The 19,713-nt window shown below is 41.7% G+C and overlaps 1 protein-coding gene across 6 annotated transcripts in view; it reads left to right on the top strand.

The window, feature by feature from the left end:
- PIP5K1B (phosphatidylinositol-4-phosphate 5-kinase type 1 beta) overlaps positions 1–19,713 on the top strand; it is a 354,990-nt gene that overhangs the window by 317,007 nt on the left and 18,270 nt on the right. For all 6 annotated transcript variants that reach the window (XM_068551827.1, XM_068551823.1, XM_068551825.1 and 3 more), the window contains one exon: positions 15,104–15,221. In XM_068551827.1, coding sequence (XP_068407928.1) covers positions 15,104–15,221 — 118 coding nt within the window. The remainder of the gene's footprint in view (positions 1–15,103; positions 15,222–19,713) is intronic.

The raw sequence follows: 19,713 nt of genomic DNA, 5'->3' as shown, positions 1-19,713 counted from the left end.
CATTCCATCCCCAGGACTTATTTTATCTTATAACTGGAAGTTTTTGTGTGTGTGTGTGTGTGTGTGTGTGTGTGTGTGTGTGTGTGTGTGGTGAGAGCACCTGAAATCTCCTCATGTAAATGAATCATGCAGTATTTTTCTTCCTGTGTCTATAAGGCAGTATTTCTTAAACTACAGGTTCTAGAACCACCTGCTTCAGAAACAGCAAGTTGGTAAAAATTCAGCTTCCTGAGCCTGTGAATTCTAGTGCATGGTTGTATGAGAACCACTACTGAAGCTAATGGGGTGTCCTGACTTTTGATTCTAAAGCACCTAGTTTTATTCCTTAACTTAAAAGAAGGGTTTTGGTGTATAAAAGGACCACTGCGAGAGATAATTAAAGCTGAGCCATGATTTGGAAGCCAGAACAAGTCCCAGTTCTTCTCAGAGATGCCAATACTCTATACCTCCCCACCCATCTCAGCCAGCCACCTCCCATCCTTTGCAAACTAGGGCTCTGTTCGATTTCTCTCTCCTTAAACTGCTTATGTTCCTAATGACTCCAGACAGGGTGTTGGCCTGTCCAGCAGAGACCAGTAGTTTCTGTGACATTTTCCGATTATTCAAGTCAGAGCTTATAATTAGTTTGGCATTGGCCCGGCCACATGTGAGAAACCTTCATGTCATTATGCACCTCTTTGAAGCTAGCAGGCCCACTAAAAATCAATTCTGCTAATGGTTTTCTGATAGCCCTGAACAGTGATAATTGCCGTGTACATCTGTGAGAGCAAAGCTGCCTTGTAATCTGTTCTCGTATTATTTTTTTCCAGCAGCTTCTGCAGACTTGATAGTAATTTGGATTTTGAGTAAATGATGCCACTTACGTGCTGAGGTGGTCATTTCCACCCTGAGCATGTTTAGCACATTGACATGAGGAGGACCTGAGTGGAGTCCGAAAGCTAAGGCACAAACACTATCTAAACAAATGTCTGGGAGATTTTACTGGAGTGCCTTACTTTTTAAAAACAGGAAATGTAGTGTTTAGCAAAGAAAAGGAATAGTACTTTTTTCAGGTACCCAAATTATAAGTTTCCTGAAGGTTAAGTTTACTGGTGTTATGGGCTAAGGAAAGGAAGGGAAAGTTAGTGAGCCAGCCCACTGGCCAAGGCAGGGTTTTCCTTTAAGCATTTATACCACCTGTACTAGTTTGCTAGGGTGGCCATAACAAAGTACCACACACCGGATGGCTTGTCTCGCTGTTCAGGAGGCCGGGAGTCTGAGACGTTGATAGTGCTGCTTCCTTCTGAGGGCGTTGGGGATGAATCTGCTTCATGCTTGTCACCTGGCTTCTGGTGATTTCCTGGCAATCTTTGGCATTCCTTGGCTTACAGAGGCATCACCTGGTCTCTGCCTTTATCGTTACATGGCATTCTCCCTGTGTGCATGTCTGTGTTCACATGTCCCCTTTTCATAACAACACCAGTCATACTGCAGTAGGGCCCACCCTACTCCAGTATGACCTCATCTTAACTAATTACATCTGCAATGACCCTATTCCCAAATAAGGTCACATTCTGAGGTACTGAGGGCTAAGTTGCCAACATACAACTTTTAGGGGGATACGGTTTAACCTATAGCACCGTCTCTCTGAATAAGGATTTCTTTTTTCTGGAATCTTTTTCCCCAATCCTGCTGGGAAGCAAGTGTAAGGAGATTGCAGAGTATCTGACTACAAACCACCATCCGTGGGAGTCATGTCATTGAGGTACAGTGTAGGGGGTGAGGGTGCTGTGGTTCGGAATTATTTGTTCTGTTTATCTTAAACCCTTATTGGTTCCATTGGCTTACACAGCACGGGCATTTCCATTTCAGCATACTGTATTCCTGATAGGCTGCTCTGACCTCAGACTTGGTTTTCTGGGGAAGTTGAAAGAGGGCCAACTAGGCTAAGGATCAAAGCTTTTGAAAGCTGGAAGGACCTCTCCAAGTTCAAAGCCCTGATTTTTACAAAGGAGGAAACCGGGGCTCAGGGCAGTTAAACGGCTTACCCAAATACAGCACACACCACACTTAGTGCCAAGTTAGTACCAGAAGTCAGCTACCCTGCCTCTTGTTCTAGCTTATTCTTCCACATACCGTGGAGGCCATGGGTCCCCTGTGATTTAAAAGGTCCCAATTCCTGTTGCCTTTGTGGTGCTTTTCTCTAGCTAGAGTACTGTTTTCAGTGCATGCCACTTATCTGAGGGTGTTTGCATTTTTATATTTGATAATAATGATATATATATAGTCATTTTCCTCTTTTTAACATTTATCATCTCACCAACTTTTTCGAAAGCTCCTTAAGCCAGTGACTCAGCCATGTGAGAACTGTTTACCAACTTATTTTTCACTTTTAGCACAGTACCTGGATGAAGTAGGCACTCAGTATACATTTGAATGGATGACATAGTTTTGTGAGTAGGAAAGCAGATACTGTTCTTTGATGCAGACAGTTCACTGTTGAAGTATAACTTGTGTAGAGTAAAATGCACACATTTTTAAGTGTATAGTTTCATAAATTTTGACAAAAATGTGTACACTCCAGTAACCATCACCCAGATCAAGATAAAGAATATTCCCATCATACCAGAAGTTCCCTTCTGTCCCTTCCTAGTCATGACCCCCCAAGGTCAAGGAGACATCCCCCTTTGTTTTCTTCTGGAAGCTTGATAGTTTTAGCTTTCACATTTTGTCTATGAGCCATCTCAAATTAATTTTTGTGTATGGGGGTATCAAAGTTCCTCTTGCTGTTCTTTAATATCTATTCCTGCCTGTCTTAAGTCAGAAAATCAAGACTTATTTATAGTAATAGATTTGTCATTTGGAAACAGATTTATATATGTCCTTTTTTCTTTTGTATAATTGAACCATTGTTGCTGGGGATATCTTAGGAACACAGCAAAGGGTGAATTTTTTGCAGTGGTTGGACACTTGAGGGAATACGTGTGGCATTGCTCCAGAGTCAGGCCTGGGTTCAAATCCAGTGCCACCATTTATTAACTGTGGTTAGACACATTAGCCTTAAAACTCACATGTACAAAATAAATAGGAAGAGACCCTACCTAAGAGGGCGATCTTTTTCTTTTTAATTTTTATTGGAGTATAATTGATTTACAGTGTCGTGTTAGTTTCAGGTGTACAGCAAAGTGAATCAGTTATACATATACATATAGCCACTCTTTTTTTTTTTTTAGATTCTTTTCCCATATAGACCATTACAGAGTACTGAGTAGAGTTCCCTGTGCTGTACAGTAGGTTCTTATTAGTTATCTATTTTATATATAGTACTGTGTGTATGTCAATCCCAGTCTCCCAATGTATCCCTACCCCAGCCTTATCCCCCTGGTAACCATAAGTTTGTTTTCTACATCCAAGACTCTACTTCTGTTTTGTAAATAAGTTTATTTGTACCTTTTTTTTTTTTTTTTTTAGATTCCACATATAAGTGATATCATGTGACATTTGTCTTTCTCTGTCTGCCTTACCTCACTTAGTATGACAATCCATCCATGTTGCTGCAAATGGCATTATTTTGTTCTTTTTTATGGCTAATATTCCATTGTATATATGTACCACATCTTCTTTATCCATTCCTCTGTTGATGGACATTTAGGTTGCTTCCATGTCCTGGCTATTGTAAACAGTGATGCAATGAAAAACTGGGGTGCATGTATCTTTTCAAAGTACGGTTTTCTCCAGGTATATGCTCAGGACTGGGATTGCTGGGTCATTTGGTAGTAGTTCTAGTTTTAGTTTATTAAGGAACCTCATACTGTTCTCCATAGTGGCTGTACCAATTTACATTCCCACCAACAGTGTAGAAGGGTTCCCTTTTCTCTACACCCTCTCCAGCATTTATTGTTTGTAGATTTTCTGATGATGGCCATAATGACCGGTGTAAGGTGATACCTCTTTGTAGTTTTGATTTGCATTTCCCTAATGATTAGTGATGTTGAGCATCTTTTCATGTGCTTTTTTGGCCATCCTATCAGGGGGATCTTTGATGATTAAATGAAATAATGTCTGTAATGCAGTCATCACAGTGTAAACATCACCGTCAATGAGGACTGCTAGCTTTATTTTTTTTTAAATATCTTTATTGGAGTATAATTGCTTTACAATGGTGTGTTAGTTTCTGCTTTATAACAAAGTGAATCAGCTAGACATATACATATATCCCCATATCTCCTCCCTCTTGCGTCTTCCTCCCACCCTCCCTATCCCACCCCTCTAGGTGGTCACAAAGCACCAAGCTGATCTCCCTGTGCTATGCGGCTGCTTCCCACTAGCTATCTGTTTTACATTTGGTAGTATATATATGTCCATGCCACTCTCTCACTTCGTCCCAAATGTGTGTGGGAGGATGTTGAAAAGAAAAATAAATCTCCTAGAGATATATGGTGGAAAAGTTCCCTGAACTTGGATGGGGGTTCCTTTTTGAAAGCATTCTCCCTCCAGCCACCACCCACACACGTACACACGTTTTCCTCAAAGGGAGGGCCCTGACCTCCTTCCTCTGCTTGCTTCTGAAGCTGCTGGTGGCAGGAGCTCAGTTGCTGCCGGCTCTCTCAGCAGCTGTGGCTTCCGGTCCCCAGAACTAATAGACCTGGCAGCACACTGTTTGCTTCTCTCTTCACCTGCCAGTTCAAAGTGCTACTTTTTGTGCTTTGTCTACAACCGTCTTCGTGCCTCAGGTGTCACTTACACAGGGAGAGACGAGGGTTAAACCCAAGTGTTAGACCCATAAGGCAGCCATTGCTCAATTCCAGAGAGAGAGCCTGCCGCTCTGCTTGCCTTCGTTAGAAACAGGCAGCCTCCTTGTCTAAAAACAGCCAAAGTGGGAAAGCGTGGAAGTGGCTGAAAAGGAGAGAAGACAGAAAGAAAGCATCAGATCCTTCTGAAAGCCTCCTGTCTGGCAGGGTAGGTTAGGAAGGTGGGTGGTGAAGCATTCTGGATGCAGTGACCATGGCCAAGGGCTTCCCAGTTCTCTGGGTCCATACTTGATGGGAGGGGCGGGGGTGGGGGGGGGGGGTCTTGCAGATGTGCCCGTACACTCAACCAGGGAGCTTGGCATGAAGGAGATGCTCATCCTGGCACAGGCATGAGACTTGCTGCCGGCCGACACTACCCCAGCTGCAAATAGGCGCCCCAGTGCCAGGGCTTCAGAACTGCAGACCCTAGAGCAGCCTGCAACCCCAAGCCACCCCAGCCAGAGGTGAGCTATTCCAAGAGGGGCACGTGGCCTTGGCTTGATCATCACATCAGAAGTACCTGAGTCATGCTGGGGTGGGCCTGCCCATATGCAGAGTGTGTCTCTAGGACTGAACAAGTATTTGCAGCCTTTAAGTGAGACTAGGCTATACTTGTCGGTTTTCTCTGCAAGTAGAGCTTTCCCGTCTGCATTTGTTATCACCAGTCAATGTTCCGGTAGCTAAACTTAGACTAGCAGAAAAAGAATTCTTTCCAAAGTGTTATGATAAATCTGTCTATGCCAGCAGACCTCCTCAAACAAACACCCCCTCCCCCCACCCCCAGGAAATAAGCAGAGTCCCGGACGTAGAAGTCATAGTGATACTCCCGGTAGTTTGTACAGAAGAGCATTACCCTCTGTCTGCCTTTCTTTCGCTTGCATGTTCTGACTTGGTCCTCTTAAGATGGCCCTGGGAGGTGGGCTGGACGGGGACTGCCATTCTCACTTTCAGAGGAGGAACCAGGACCTCAGGGTCATGACTTGCCCAGCGTTGTAACTAATAATTGGAGAAGCAGGGCTTATACTCAGGCCTCCACACTTAGTCCAGAGGCTCCCTAGGTTTTACCCCCATGGCATTCAGTCCATTTCTAAAGGGCAAAAACCTCCAACCATGAAGCAGACTAAAACGTGGTAGGAATTTGAGCAAAAGTTTAAAAAAAAAAAAAACAAACCAGAGATTCCAGTTAACCTTGATGGTGGGAACATTTTTCTTTGCATGGCCCAGCAATCATGATTTTGAATCCAGAGAGGGAAATGTAACCCTAACACACTGTTGGCCAGGCATTAACAACATTTACATAGTCATAATAATATAAACTCTATGTATTGATTTTCTAATTTTAGAATCAATCCATGGACAAAGCAGGAAAAATTGGTTATAGCTACAAGATAAGAATAAAGGAATATAAGTATGAATAACCGAGACAAAGTAAAGATTTTTAAAGATCTTTTTAAAGTGTATCTAATACAAAATGAGAGAGGAAAGCAGGGACAAAGATTAAATAATATGGGAAATTAAAGATATATGGTTTGTGGTTGATGGACTAGAAAAGGTTATTAAGTATATGATTTACAGTTACACAATAAATAAAATATAAACAGCAAATGTTGGGAGGAAGTACGAAGTAGGGGTAGGCAAACATCCTTTATATTGAATCAATAGATGCTGCCTTGGGTTGAGAATATATTTTATTCCCTGATTCATCAAAAGATATGAAGGGAACCACCAGAAGGGCTAAAAAGAGAAATGGTGAAAGGTGCCGCCTTTGGGGAGATGACTGGGGTGCAGGTGGGAGCAGGAGGTTGTTTATTTCATCAAAAGTCATCTGTATTGTATGATATATTATGATATTACTTTGACAAAAAAGAAATAAAGGCAGTGAGAGGATGACTTTCAAAAGACAGAAACTGTGCTTTTAGAAGACAAAAACCATATGTTCTCTGAGCAAGTGCCCTCACGAGAATTAGCTATAAAACACTCATTAGGTCTGCAAACAGAAATCAGAGTGTTCCAGGCTATAAAATTACTGATGTCTGTTTTCAGCAGTCCAGCCAGGCTAATGCTCTCCAATGAAGCCAAACTAATATTGCTGGTAACGGAAAGGAGCATTTTTGTAAATGACAGAGAAGCCTGCGTGGCATCAGAGAACCATTAATGTCAGCTCCCGGAGGGAGCTAGGAGGACATAAAATTCCCCCTCCTTGTACTACTCTTACCTGTGACAAGTTTGTGATGTGTGCAGAGACCAGAGCACAGAGCAGCTGAAGAATATTGGCAGTTCCTCTGCTTTTACAAGGGAGGAACAGAACTAGATAGATTAACGGTTTCCTGAGCGCCTTGTTGCAAATTAGGTGCAATTAGCCCTCAGACAGTCTCAATTGAGGGAACTGTGGCAAAACTTGATGGTGCAGAACCCAGGCAGCCAGCCAGACTTTTAAACCCATTCAAGTAAAATTGCTTCTAGACATGGCTCTTCCCAAGCTGCAAGGCTGAGGAATTGCAGGCCCTCTGACTGGATCGCTGGGTTTTGAAGGCATTCTACCCAAGAGAGATGCTCTCACTTATAAGTGACCCCTAAAACGGAATCTGGAAAACTCTCAGCCAGAGAAATTAGAAATTGATTCCAAATAGGCTTGTGCCCAGGAAATCAACAGTGAGTAAGAAAACAGGGCAATAGCAAGAATATTTCCCAATGTCAGAACTGAAGAGAAATGAACATGAAATTGATCAGTGACATAAACATTTAAGTGAAAATCCCTTTTTTAACAAAATTTATTTATTTTTGGCTGTGTTGGGTCTTTGTTGCTGTGCGTGGGCTTTATCTAGTTGCGGCGAGCGGGGGCTACTCTTCGTTGAGGTGTGCGGGCTTCTCATTGTGGTGGCTTCTCTTGTTGCGGAGCACGGGCTCTAGGCACGTGGGCTTCAGTAGTTGTGGCACATGGGCTCAGTAGCTGTGGCTCACGGGCTGTAGAGAACAGGCTCAGTAGTTGTGGCGCACAGGCTTAGTTGCTCCATGGCATGTGGGATCTTCCCGGACCAGAGATCGAACCCATGTCCCCTGCATTGGCAGGCGGATTCTTAACCACTGCGCCACCAGGGAAGTCCCGAAAATCCCTTTTAGAACATATCTTACCTTTCTACTTGGGGCATCTTCAAAGAAGGAGGAATTTGCTGTCGGCGAGGGATGCATTTATTTAGGTTGGATGGTTTATTCTTACATTACCTCCCTACTCTTTTAATAATTGCTCTTCATTAATTTTTTAAGTAGCAATGACATACACATACACATTCAAAATATAGTATAAAGGTTCTTAAAGCCCAGAAAATACTTTATGTCCTTATGTGAAGCATTTTCATGTATAACCTTTACTAACCTCTTTGCTAAAAATAACATAACGGAATGTTAAAATGAAATATTTTTACTATCAGTTTCACCAGAGACCCAGAACAAAAGCAAGGTGTGAGACTGAAGGACATGCAAAGGAAGTGGTCAAAAACCGTTAGCTGACCACCACCTCCAGTCCCTAAAAGACGTTAGAGAAGCCAAGAAGAGTTGGCAGTTCGAGTGTGATCCTTGGAGAGAGCCGTCAGGGAGTGTGGGTGCCTGTCCCAGCCCAGGGAAAGGGGCTTCAGTGGGGCTTCGGAGAGCTTGCTAGTGTGTCCCATGGAGTATAGGAGACCTGGGTGTGTCCCCTAGTGTCTGACTCATGCCTGAGACCCCGAAAACTCCAATGGCAGAGCCCGGAAAGTGTGCTGCTTGGAAATGGTCTATGCCACTCACTCACTTCTCTCCCTTCTGTGCTTTATTTTTCTCCTTCGTGCTTTTGACCAACATAATATATATTTTAAGAATTTTTCTCATTATCTGTTCTCCTCAATGCTATGTAAGTTCCATGAGGCAGAGATCTCTGTTTATTTTAATCTCTGCTGCATCCTGGCACCTAGAATACAATGTGCAACAATGGCTGTTTGTGTTGTACGTTCGTTATCACTCATCACTCCAACAACCCTGCATGTTTGGTATTATTATTCTCATTTTACATGCGGGAAACTGGAGTTCAGAGGGGTTAAGAAACTCATCCAGTATCACACACACAGCTAAGAGGAAGAGCCAGAATTCAAAGCCAGTCATCTGATTCCAAAGTTCATGCTCTGCCTGTAATGCCTTATCCGCTCAGGTATCCGTTTCCCTAAAGTGTATTCTCATTCTTTCTTGGGCAGTAGGTAGGACCTAATCTAAGATTTTTAAGGAAGTAAAATGCCAGTTCCGTACTCTGATCTCACTCAGTACATACTGAATAATGAAGATAACAAATATTTTTAAAAGGTTAATCAACTGGTTATATAGCTTTTGCTATTTAATGTCAGATTATTCTGAGTGCATTTAATGGGACTTTATAAATGCCTGATTATTTATATAGAGCTATATATTTATATGTGATTTTGTTTTAAGTATTAAAACATTGGAAGCTTAAATAGCTTTGTTGTTCTTGTGAACTATTAGATATTCATTATTTTTAATAATGAGTATTAATTGCTTTTTTTAACTGTGGTAAAATACGCGTAACTTAACATTTACCATCTTAACCATTTTTAAGTGTACAGTTCAACAGTGTTAAGTACATTCACATTGTTGTGCAACCAATCTCCAGAACCTTTTCATCTTGCAAAACTGAAACTCTACACCCATTAAACAACTCCCCATTTCCCCCCTCCCCTCAGCCCCTGGCAACCACCCTTCTACTTTCTTATCTCTATGAATTTGACTACTTACGTGAGGAAGTAAGTGGAATGATACCACCTATAGGCTACTGTGAAAAATGCTGCTGTGAACATGGGTATATTAGTTTTAGGGTTACCATAACAAAGTACCACAGACTGAGTGGCTTGAACAACAGAAATGTATTTTCTCACAGTTCTGGAGGCTAGAGGTCTGAGATCACTCTGTCAGCAAGGTTGGTTTACTCTGGGGCCTCTCTCCTTGACTTGTAGACGGCCGTCTTCTCCCGCTATCTTCACATGGTCTTTTCTCTGTGTGTCTGTGTCCTAATCTCCTCCCCTTCTTATAAGGACACCAGTCATATTGGATTAGAGCTACCCCAGTGATCTCACTTAACCTTAATCACCTCTTTAAAGAGCCTATGTCCAAATACAGACACATTCTGAAGTACTGGGGGTTAAGAGTTCAAGATATAAATGGAGGGTTGGGGGAGGCACACAATCCAGCCCATAACACTGGGGGAACAAATATCTGAGACCCTGTTTTCCATTCTTTGGGATATATACCCAGAAATGAGATTGCTGGCTGATATGGTAACTTTTTGAGAAAGATAGATATGTGGCTTATAAAGCATATTTTACCTACTGACTTTTCCTCAAAGCTTTCTGGCCATCATAACTCTTCTCAAACAAAAGATCTCCACAGCTCACATCAAGCATCAAATCCTGCATTTGTTTTTGCTGGTTTATATGATGATTTTCAAGCTCCTAGGTACATTGGCCTCAGCTCCCTCAATTTCTGCAGTGGCAAATTTCTAAAATTTCATCACAGATGACCATAGAAAAAGTGTTTAATTGGGAAACAAAGTTTATATCCTAGCTCTATTCAACTGCAGTGTGACCTTGGGCAAGTTACTGTGCCTCCCCGGGTCTTAGTCCCCTCATCAGTGAAGTAGGGATGTTGGGCTGACATATACACAGAGGGGCCAGGCAGAGGTGATGCAAATGGGTAGAAGAGGCCAGGTGTGACGCCGAAGAGAGCAGTGGGGACCCTGGGGAACCAGAAAGGACATGCTGCAACCTCACCGCTACTCAGAAATGTGGGCTCAGAGTTGCCTGCTCTTCTCGTTTCTCATAAGAAGGTGTGGAAAACTGGGTTTGGTAGGAATTTCCTGTTTCTTAATTTAGCAATCATTCAAATTAAAAAAAATCTCCTTGGGCCCAAAACACACTTCTCCCAGCCAGACTGGGTCTGTGGGCCAGCAATTTGCATCTTCTAGGCAAAGCATCCTCCAGGATAAAGGTCCCCTTACCTCTGCTCATACTTCAGCAGCACTGGCCCTGTGACACTGCAGATGGTCCCCAGGCTTCCCCAGCCTGCACGCAGCATCTGTCCACCTCAGGCCTTGAAATCGCAGAGCCCAACTCTCTCATGTCAGGTCAACTAGAATTTTTTTCTCTATTAGGAAAAAGAAGATGTTTTCTGAATGACTGGCAAATAAATGGGGGGTTTATTCAAAACAGATAATTCTAAAATGTATGTAACCTAAAAATATCTATTCCATCAAATTTCTGGTATTTCTAATACTGTGTACTGAGAGATCAAGTTTAGAATCATGACCCCTGGTGGGAATATAAGTTGCTGCAGCCACTATGGAGAGCAGTATGGAGGTTCTTTAAAAAGCTAAAAATAGAGTTATGTGGTACATATGATTCAGCAGTCCCTCTCCTGGGCATATATCCAGAAAAGACAAAAACTCAATTCGAAAAGATGCATGCAACACAATGTTCACAGCAGCACTATTTACAATAGCCAGGACATGGAAGCAACCTAAATGTCCACTGACAGATGAATGGATAAAAAAGATGTGTGTATATATGTGTATTATGTATGTATGTATACACACACACAATGCAATATTACTGAGCCATAAAAAGAATGAAATAATGCTATTTGCAGCAATATGGATGGACCTAGAGATTATCATACTAAATGAAGTAAGTCAGACAAAGACAAATATCATATGAAATCGCTTATATGTGGAATCTAAAATATGACAGAAATGAACTTATCTACCAAACAGAAACAGACTCATAGACATAGAGAACAGACTTGTGGTTGCCAAAGGGGAGGGGGGAGGGAGAGGGATGGACTGGGAGTTTGGGGTTGGTAGATGCAAACTATTACATTTAGAATGGATAAACAACAAGGTCCTAATATATAGCACAGGGAACTATATTCAATATCCTGTGATAAACCATAATGGAAAAGAATATAAAAAAGAATGTGTATATGTGTATAACTGAGTCACTTTGCTGTACAGCAAAGATTGGTACAACATTGTAAAACAACTATTCTTCAATATAAAAAAAGAATCATGACCCTTAGGTACCTTATGAAACTTTTAAAAAACTTTATTAAGATATATTTCACATAATTCATATGAATTATGAATTATGAATTCACATTCACAAAATTCACCCATTTAAAGTATACGGTTTTGTGGGTTTAGTATATTCACAAAGTTGTGTAACTGTTACCAGAATCTAAATTTAGAATGTTTTCAATGCTTTAAAAAGAAACCCCACACCCAATAGTAGTCACTCCCTATTGCCCCCTCACCCCTGCCCCCGGCAACCACTAACCTCCTTCTGTCTCATAGATTTGCCTCTTCTGTACCTTTCACCTAAATGGAATCATACAACATGGGGTCCTTTATGACCAGCTTCTTTCACTTACCATGTTTTCACGATCCACACATTATTGCGTATATCAGTACTTTGTTATTTTTTATTGCAAAATAATATTCCATTGTATGAATTGTTTATCCATTCATCAGTTGGTGGACATTTGGATTATTTCCACATGTTGGCTATTATGAGTAATGCTGCTGTGAACATTCATGTTCAAGTTTTTGTGTAGGCATATATTTTCATTTTCCTTACATATATACCAAGGAGTGGAGTTGTTGGGTCATATGGTTTTGAAGATACACCAAACTGTTTTCCAAAGTAGCTGCATCATTTTATGTGCCCATCAGCAACGTAAGAGGGCTCTCACTTCTCGACGTCCACCCCAACACTTTATCATCTGTCTTTTTTATTATAGCCGGCCTAGTGGGTGTGAAGTGGTATCTCATTGTGGTTTTGATTTGCATTCCCCTAATGACTAATGATGTTGAGCATCTTTCCATGGGTTTATTGGCCATTTGTATATCTTTTTTGGAGAAGTGTCTATTCAGATCCTTTGCCCATTTTTAATTGGGTTATTTGCCTTTTTGTTTTTTTACTGCAAGTGTTCTTTATATAATCTGGATATAAGTTCCTATGAGCCTCATTTTTGTCCCCCAAAGTTAAGGATGCTCAGGATATTCTGCTTACTAAGATAGGAATTATTCGAATACATGTGAGAAACAGTGTAAATAACAGGAGGTTTGTTTTTTTTTAAATATGTTTGTTTGATTTTATCAAATTGGGCCATATGCTACTGAGGAAATCTGGTATTTTTTTCTGTAATCATATTACATCTTAGCTAAAAGACTCGATAAATGTACCTATTAAACCCCAAAGAATACTCTAATTATTTTTTCTATTTTAATTTAGTCTTAACCATGCTAGTGGCTCACTCATCGTTTCCAAAAATAAAACAAATATTAGATTGAAAAATACTTGCAAAATGGATTTACTCCTAGGGAGGTGAACTCTGGATCACAAAAGGACAAGAAAAAGAGAAGGATTACTTTTTGCTGTATTTTATTCTATATGTGGTGCTATTAAAAAATTAAATTTAAAAGGAAAAAGCACTTCTAGAATATTCTTGGTTATACCCTTAATCTTAAGATGGAAATAATTAAAAATCATAAGGAAAAACTCAGACAAAAAGAGGTAAACTTAGATTTGAACCTCATCAAATAAATTATATGTTTACAAAATAACCCAGAAGACATTAGAGATTTTTAAAATTGTATCAAATGTGAACCATACATATTTTCCGACCACTTTGTTTCTTGCTTTGATGTTTAAGTAGATAAAGCATTCATCTGTCTCATAAGGCTTAACCAGGCAGGACTGTTCTCTACACACGGGATTAGTGAGTGGCATCTTAGCAGTTAAAAGGCAAAAGCCAATTAAAGCCCATCACTGCATCCTTGCTCTTGATCCAGAAAATAACCTGAGCAATGTTCATTACCACACAGTGCCTCTCCAAACAGCATCCCTTGAAACCTGATGGTTTATTTAACCCTAGAAATCTGTGAAGGTTTACAATATAAAGTCATCAGCTCGATGGAAAAAGGCCACATTCACTCTGCTCTTTAAAATCAATCAAAACAGACTCTGTTTCCCACATTGTATAACCCATCTTGGGTTTTTGAAAAGCAAGAGGACTTTTTATCTGTGTCCAGAGCTTAAAGAGAAAATATATCAAGCCAAGGTGAAGTGGCTTTCATCTCTGAATTTCCACATTCTCAAATATCACCAAATGGAAGACCTATGGGAGATCCCCCCTTCTCTTTCCTCTTACTACTAGTCTGGATTCTTACAATTTTGCATTATATGTTATATAAATGAACCTGATTTAATAAGATCCGTACAATTCTTTTGACAATTTTTTTTAGTATTGAAAACCTCAGAATTTCTATTTCATGTATCTTCAGTTACTAGGTAAATATGTACAGAAGTAGAGTTATGTGTAGTCCCCAGACTAGGGGAGGACAATAGTCCTCAATAGTCGCCTGTCCAGCTGGGAAGCTCAGACAAGAAGCCCAGAGGATGACTTAGATGGAGAGTTTTCAATGGGGTGAGCTCAGAGCTCAGCCCCAAGGGGCGGCAGCCCTGGTGATGGGGAGGTGAGCGAGGAGGCCAGTCTTCTACACTCGGGCTCTCAGCCCTAGTGCCCGCTGCCAGGTTTGTCCCACGTGGCCGACCGCCAGCCCCCTAGCCCACCTCTTCTAATATCAACATCACACTCTTCCACCACTGCTTGTAGATATGTTGTTCCTGCAAAACCATCACGTGGAAATTTCCACAGGTTAAAAACATAACTAATTTTTATTTCAGTGAGGGAAAGATTGTACATTCCTTCAATCCTTCCTTCAATCCTACAAGCCCAGGAGGTTGGGCTTTCACCAGCCCCCCATGCTCCTTTGAGAACCATGGATGTAATTGAACCTTTCATGCCAAAAAGAAAAAGAAAAAACAATAGAAAGAAATCATCACTGCTAATGAGGCACAAGGTTATCTTCTATAAACTAGCAAAACATCAGTACTGTTGAGAGAAGAATTTAAACAGTGAGAAGTAACTATTCAGAGTCAGAGATGACTGGTGGGCCTCTAAATTCCCAGCAGTCCACCCTCACAAGGTTGTGGAGCCCACAGATCACCTCGCAGAAGTGTGAAGTGTCTCACGCGCTGAAGTAGACAGAGAAAAGGCACTGTCAGTAAAGCCAAATCCTTTAAACTCAAGTGAGCATCTCTCTAGGTATAACCATATTTCCTTCAAATGCCCTGAATTTGTTTTCTTGCCCCAAAGCTTTCCCACCTCAGTCACCACTTTGGAGAAGTCCTTGGATTTTGTTCTGAAGGCCACATGCTCATCATTCTTCTTTATTTTTCCAGTAAAGGGTTACCTTCCAGTTCAACCTTGACCTTGGAAGAGGGGACCATCTACTTGGCTTCTGAGCCAAATGCTCTGGAAATGCAGGATGATGATGCCTCCGTGCTCGATGTCTATTTAGTAAGTAATTTCTGGTTTCTTCCCCTTCCCCTCCTGGTTTCCAGATGGGCCTGGGCCATGGCTCACACAAGAACAAGTTCTGTAAGATCAGACATGCCTGGGTTTTAAAAGAAATAATAGCACCCTGTCACTTCTACAAATGGTGTGTCTTTTCACAAGCCGTGTCGTCCCACAGTTCCTGTAGAACAGCGCACAGAAGAGTATCTAGCATAAAATCCTAAATCACTGTGTGTGATGAGAACAAATCCCCTACTGTTGAAGCCAAGTGGGGTGCCTCAGTGTCACTGCCCACGGAGTAATGTCTTCTTTGACTCCACTTGTGTGTGAATCTTCTTCGCCTTGGGCTTACTCCCTTGATAAATTGGTAGCCTAAGAGGCACAGAACCAGGTTATGAGAAGAACCTGAATTCAGTGTCAAATGATCTTGACTCACTCCCTCCCTCAGTTGTCACCAGCTGTGTGATCTGGGCAGAAACTTCTCGTTACCGAATTAAGTCATATGGACTGTGCCCAGGCCCTAGCTTGGCTAAGGCCCTCTGCCTCAGCTGGGAAACGTTCTTTTTCCATTTGGGTTCGTGTAGCCAAATAACGAAGCTGAGATCAATGCAGCACAAGCTTTATTCAATGGCCAAAAACTGGAGAAGCGAGAACTTACTTCACAGATCAACTTCTCACCCACGTGGTGAAAAGGATTTTATTTTAAAGAGTAAAGACAAAAGAGAGGAGGAGAGAGGCTAATGATGGGGAGGCATGTGCATTAGTCCACCTGGGAAGGCGCAGGGCTTTTCGAGGGAGTGGGGTGCCACTCTCTTTTTATCCTTTTTTGGTCCTACATTTCCGGTCGTGGACACCAGTAGGTGTATCGTTTAATTCGCTAATGTAGTAAAATCAGTGTATAGTGAGACTCAGGGTCTGTCGGAGGTCAGATTTGTCGCCATCTTGGTCCCTGCTGGATACATCTGATTTTTTTGTCTGTCTCTCCCTGTAACTTCCTTTCTTATCTCCAGACCCTGTGACTTAAAGGTTTATGTTAACTCCTGCTAAAGGTGGGGGTCGGCGGGTTTTGAGCGAGGACCTGGCGCAGCTCTGGCCACACTCTATGTGTCCTTACTGGCCAAAGGAGGGAACTAACACCTGTCCTCCCTACCTCACAAGGCTGCTTGGAGGATCACGAGTGATCACGTACGGGAACACCCTTTAGTGCGCCTCAAGCTGTCTGTGGAGGCTTAACTGAATTGTTAGGTGAGGCCTAGAAAGATACCCCGATGGTCTGGACTGCAAAAGAGAAGACTGAGTATCTTCCTTACAAAGTACATCTCACGCTCATTCTCCACGCCCTTTCCACCTGCACAAAGTCTCGTGAAACAGGGAGGTGCTGATTCAGAGTTTTCTACTTTTGAAAGCTTTGCTGAGCCTGAGCCAACTCTCTCCATCACTCTCCATGTGCAGGCTCGACCTTGGGCATCTGCACCACTCGATGTGTGTCTACAGCAGCACATCTCCATGCCCCCATCCTCTGCTTCCCCGTATCCCCTAGCCTCGCACTGTATCTCCTCAAGGGTACTCTGCAGGACAGCAGTCCCAAATTGCTACTCCTCAGCCCAAAGCCTTCCAGCGTCTTCCCACCTCTCTCCCAGAGCGACATCCAAAGTCCTTAAGGCCCTATGCCTGTCTGGTCTCCCCCGCCTCTCTAACCTCCGGCCTTACTCTGTCCTCCTTGCAAACGCTGTTCCGGTCACACTGGCCTCCTGGGCATTCCTCCCACAGACCAAGCACATGTCTGCCTCAGGACCTGACTGCTTCCATCTGGACACTTTTTCTCGGCTGTCCCATGCTTGCTTCCCCCCTCCCTCCAGGTCTCAGCCCAAACGTCTCTTTCTCGGATGAGCTTTCCTTGACCCCCTGTACTAAAGAGCAACCTCCTCCCCGCCAACCATTGTGAGAGGATTTTTTTTTTTTTTAGCACCCTAAGTATCCCAGTTGTGGCACACAATCTGCTTGCACTGAACAATACTCCTCCCCACGCTGCCTTCACTTTTTTAAAAAAGTAAGTTATACTGCAAAATCCTTGCAGAAGAGTTGGCTCCCCTCCACAAGCAAGAAGATAGGGAAGTAACTAGGAAAAAATATACAGTATTTTTAAATTTTTCATCCGGAAGTAGAAATCAGGCAAGCTGAAAGACCAGGTGAAATCTCATCTTCCTGAGCTGAGGGTTCATGCCACTTGCGTGTATCTTTACAAAAACTAGATTTGCACCAGCCGGGGGCCTATGATACTCCTGAGTGGAATGTAGAATCACAAGGTAGTTAAATGGCATTGCCGCCACCAGTTCCTTATCTGTTACCCCTTATTCCTTTGGTAGAAAAGTTATCTTATTCATTGTTTTGATTGTTCCTCCTTGGTACTATCAGTTTTATTTCTAAGAATGTTGCTATTTATTTGGTTTTATTAGTGTCTAACTTTATTGGGTTTTTTAAATGTCTTTATTTGAAATTGAAAAGCAAAGCACTTCAGAAAAGGATAATGCTTCCTCAGAAGCCATAGGGAAAAGCCAGAGCATTTAATTGTTGCTTGTATTGAAAGCATTTGAGGACCAATTAGAAATATCATGGGCCTTTAGAACTGAAAGAGATAGTGGTGGTGGTTAGCTGGCTGGTGTGGTCAGCTGACCAGTCTTCCTAGCACAGCGTTTGTTGTGATTCAGAAGCACTGGAGGACAGGAAAGGAGAGGGAAGTCGGGCTGTAGGAGGGTAACAAGACAGTAGAAACTTTTCTCACCAAGCTTGGAGAAAAACTGATCTAGTTTCATCTTATCTTATAGCTAACAACAATAAGCTGTGAAATATTTTGGAGCATTTTCTGTATTTTACTGACGTATAGTTGATTTACAATATTGTGTTAATTTCTGCTGTACAGAAAAGTGATTCAGTTATACATATATAGATTCTTTTTTATATTCTTTACCATTATGGTTTATCATAGGATATTGAATATAGTTCTCTGTGCTATGCAGTAGGACCTTGTTGGTTATACATTCTCTATATAATAGTTTGCATCTGCTAATCCCAAGCTCCCAACCCATGCCTACCCCACCCTCCTTCCCCCTTGGCAACCACAAGTCTGTTTTCTATGTCTGAGTCTGTTTCTGTTTGGTAGATAAGTTCATTTGTGTCATATTTTAGGTTCCACATATGAGTGATATCACATGGTATTTGTCTTTGTCTGACTTACTTTGCTCAGTATGATTATCTCTAGGTCCATCCATGTTGCTGCAAATGGCATTATTTCATTCTTTTTTATGGCTGAGTGATATTCCATTGTATATATATATATACCACATCTTCTTTATCCATTCCTCTGTCAGTGGACGCTTAGGTTGTTTCTGTGTCTTGGCTATTGTGAATAGTGTTGCTATGGACATAGAGGTGCGTGTATCTTTTTGAATTAGAGTTTTGTCCAGATATATGCCCAGGAGTGGGATTGCCGGATCTTATGGCAACTCTATTTTTAGTTTTTTAAGGAACCTCCATACTGTTCTCCATAGTGGCTGTATCAATTTATATTCCCACCAATGGTGTAGGAGGGTTCCCTTTTCTTAGAGCATTTTCTATATGCCTGTAACTGTCCTAAATACTTTACGTATAGTAACTCATTTAATCTTCACAACAGCCCTATGGGGGGGCAGACGTGGTTACTATCTCCATTTTACAGATAAGCAAATCAAGGCACATGGAGATTATGCTATTTGCCCCCAATTTTGCAGCCAGTAAGCAATAAAAGCTGGGATTCAAACCAGTGGAGATGCTCAGAGCCACACTCTTAATTGCTGAGCTATGCTACCTGGATTAGGAATTATGCTGCCTTAGATCTTTTTTGACCCACCTCCTAGAGTAATGGAAATAAAAACAAAAATAAACAAATGGGGCCTAATGAAACTTAAAAGCTTTTGCACAGCAAAGGAAACTATAAACAAGATGAAAAGACAACCCTCAGAATGGGAGAAAATATTTGCAAACGAATCAATGGACAAAGGATTATTCTCCAAAATATATAAACAGCTCATGCAGCTCAATATTAAAAAAACAAACAACCCAATTAAAAATCGGGCAGAAGACCTAAATAGACATTTCTCCAAAGAAGATTTACACATGGCCAAGAGGCACATGCAAAGCTGCTCAACATCACTAATTATTAGAGCCATGCAAATCAAAACTACAATGAGGTATCACCTCACACTGGTCAGAATGGGCATCACAAGGAAATCTACAATCAACAGATGCTGGAGAGGTTGTGGAGAAAAGGCAACCCTCTTGCACTGTTGGTGGGAATGTAAATTGATACAGCCACTATGGAGAACAGTATGGAGGTTCCTTAAAAAACTAAAAATAGAATTACCATATGACCCAGCAATCCCACTACTGGGCATATAACCAGAGAAAACCATAATTCAAAAAGACACGTGCACCCCAATGTTCACTGCAGCACTATTTA

Source organism: Eschrichtius robustus, chromosome 10 (assembly GCF_028021215.1).
Source record: "Eschrichtius robustus isolate mEscRob2 chromosome 10, mEscRob2.pri, whole genome shotgun sequence".
Taxonomy (NCBI): Eukaryota; Metazoa; Chordata; class Mammalia; order Artiodactyla; family Eschrichtiidae; genus Eschrichtius; species Eschrichtius robustus.
The sequence above is the reverse complement of the archived record's forward strand: the minus strand, read 5'-3'. Positions and strand labels throughout refer to the sequence as shown.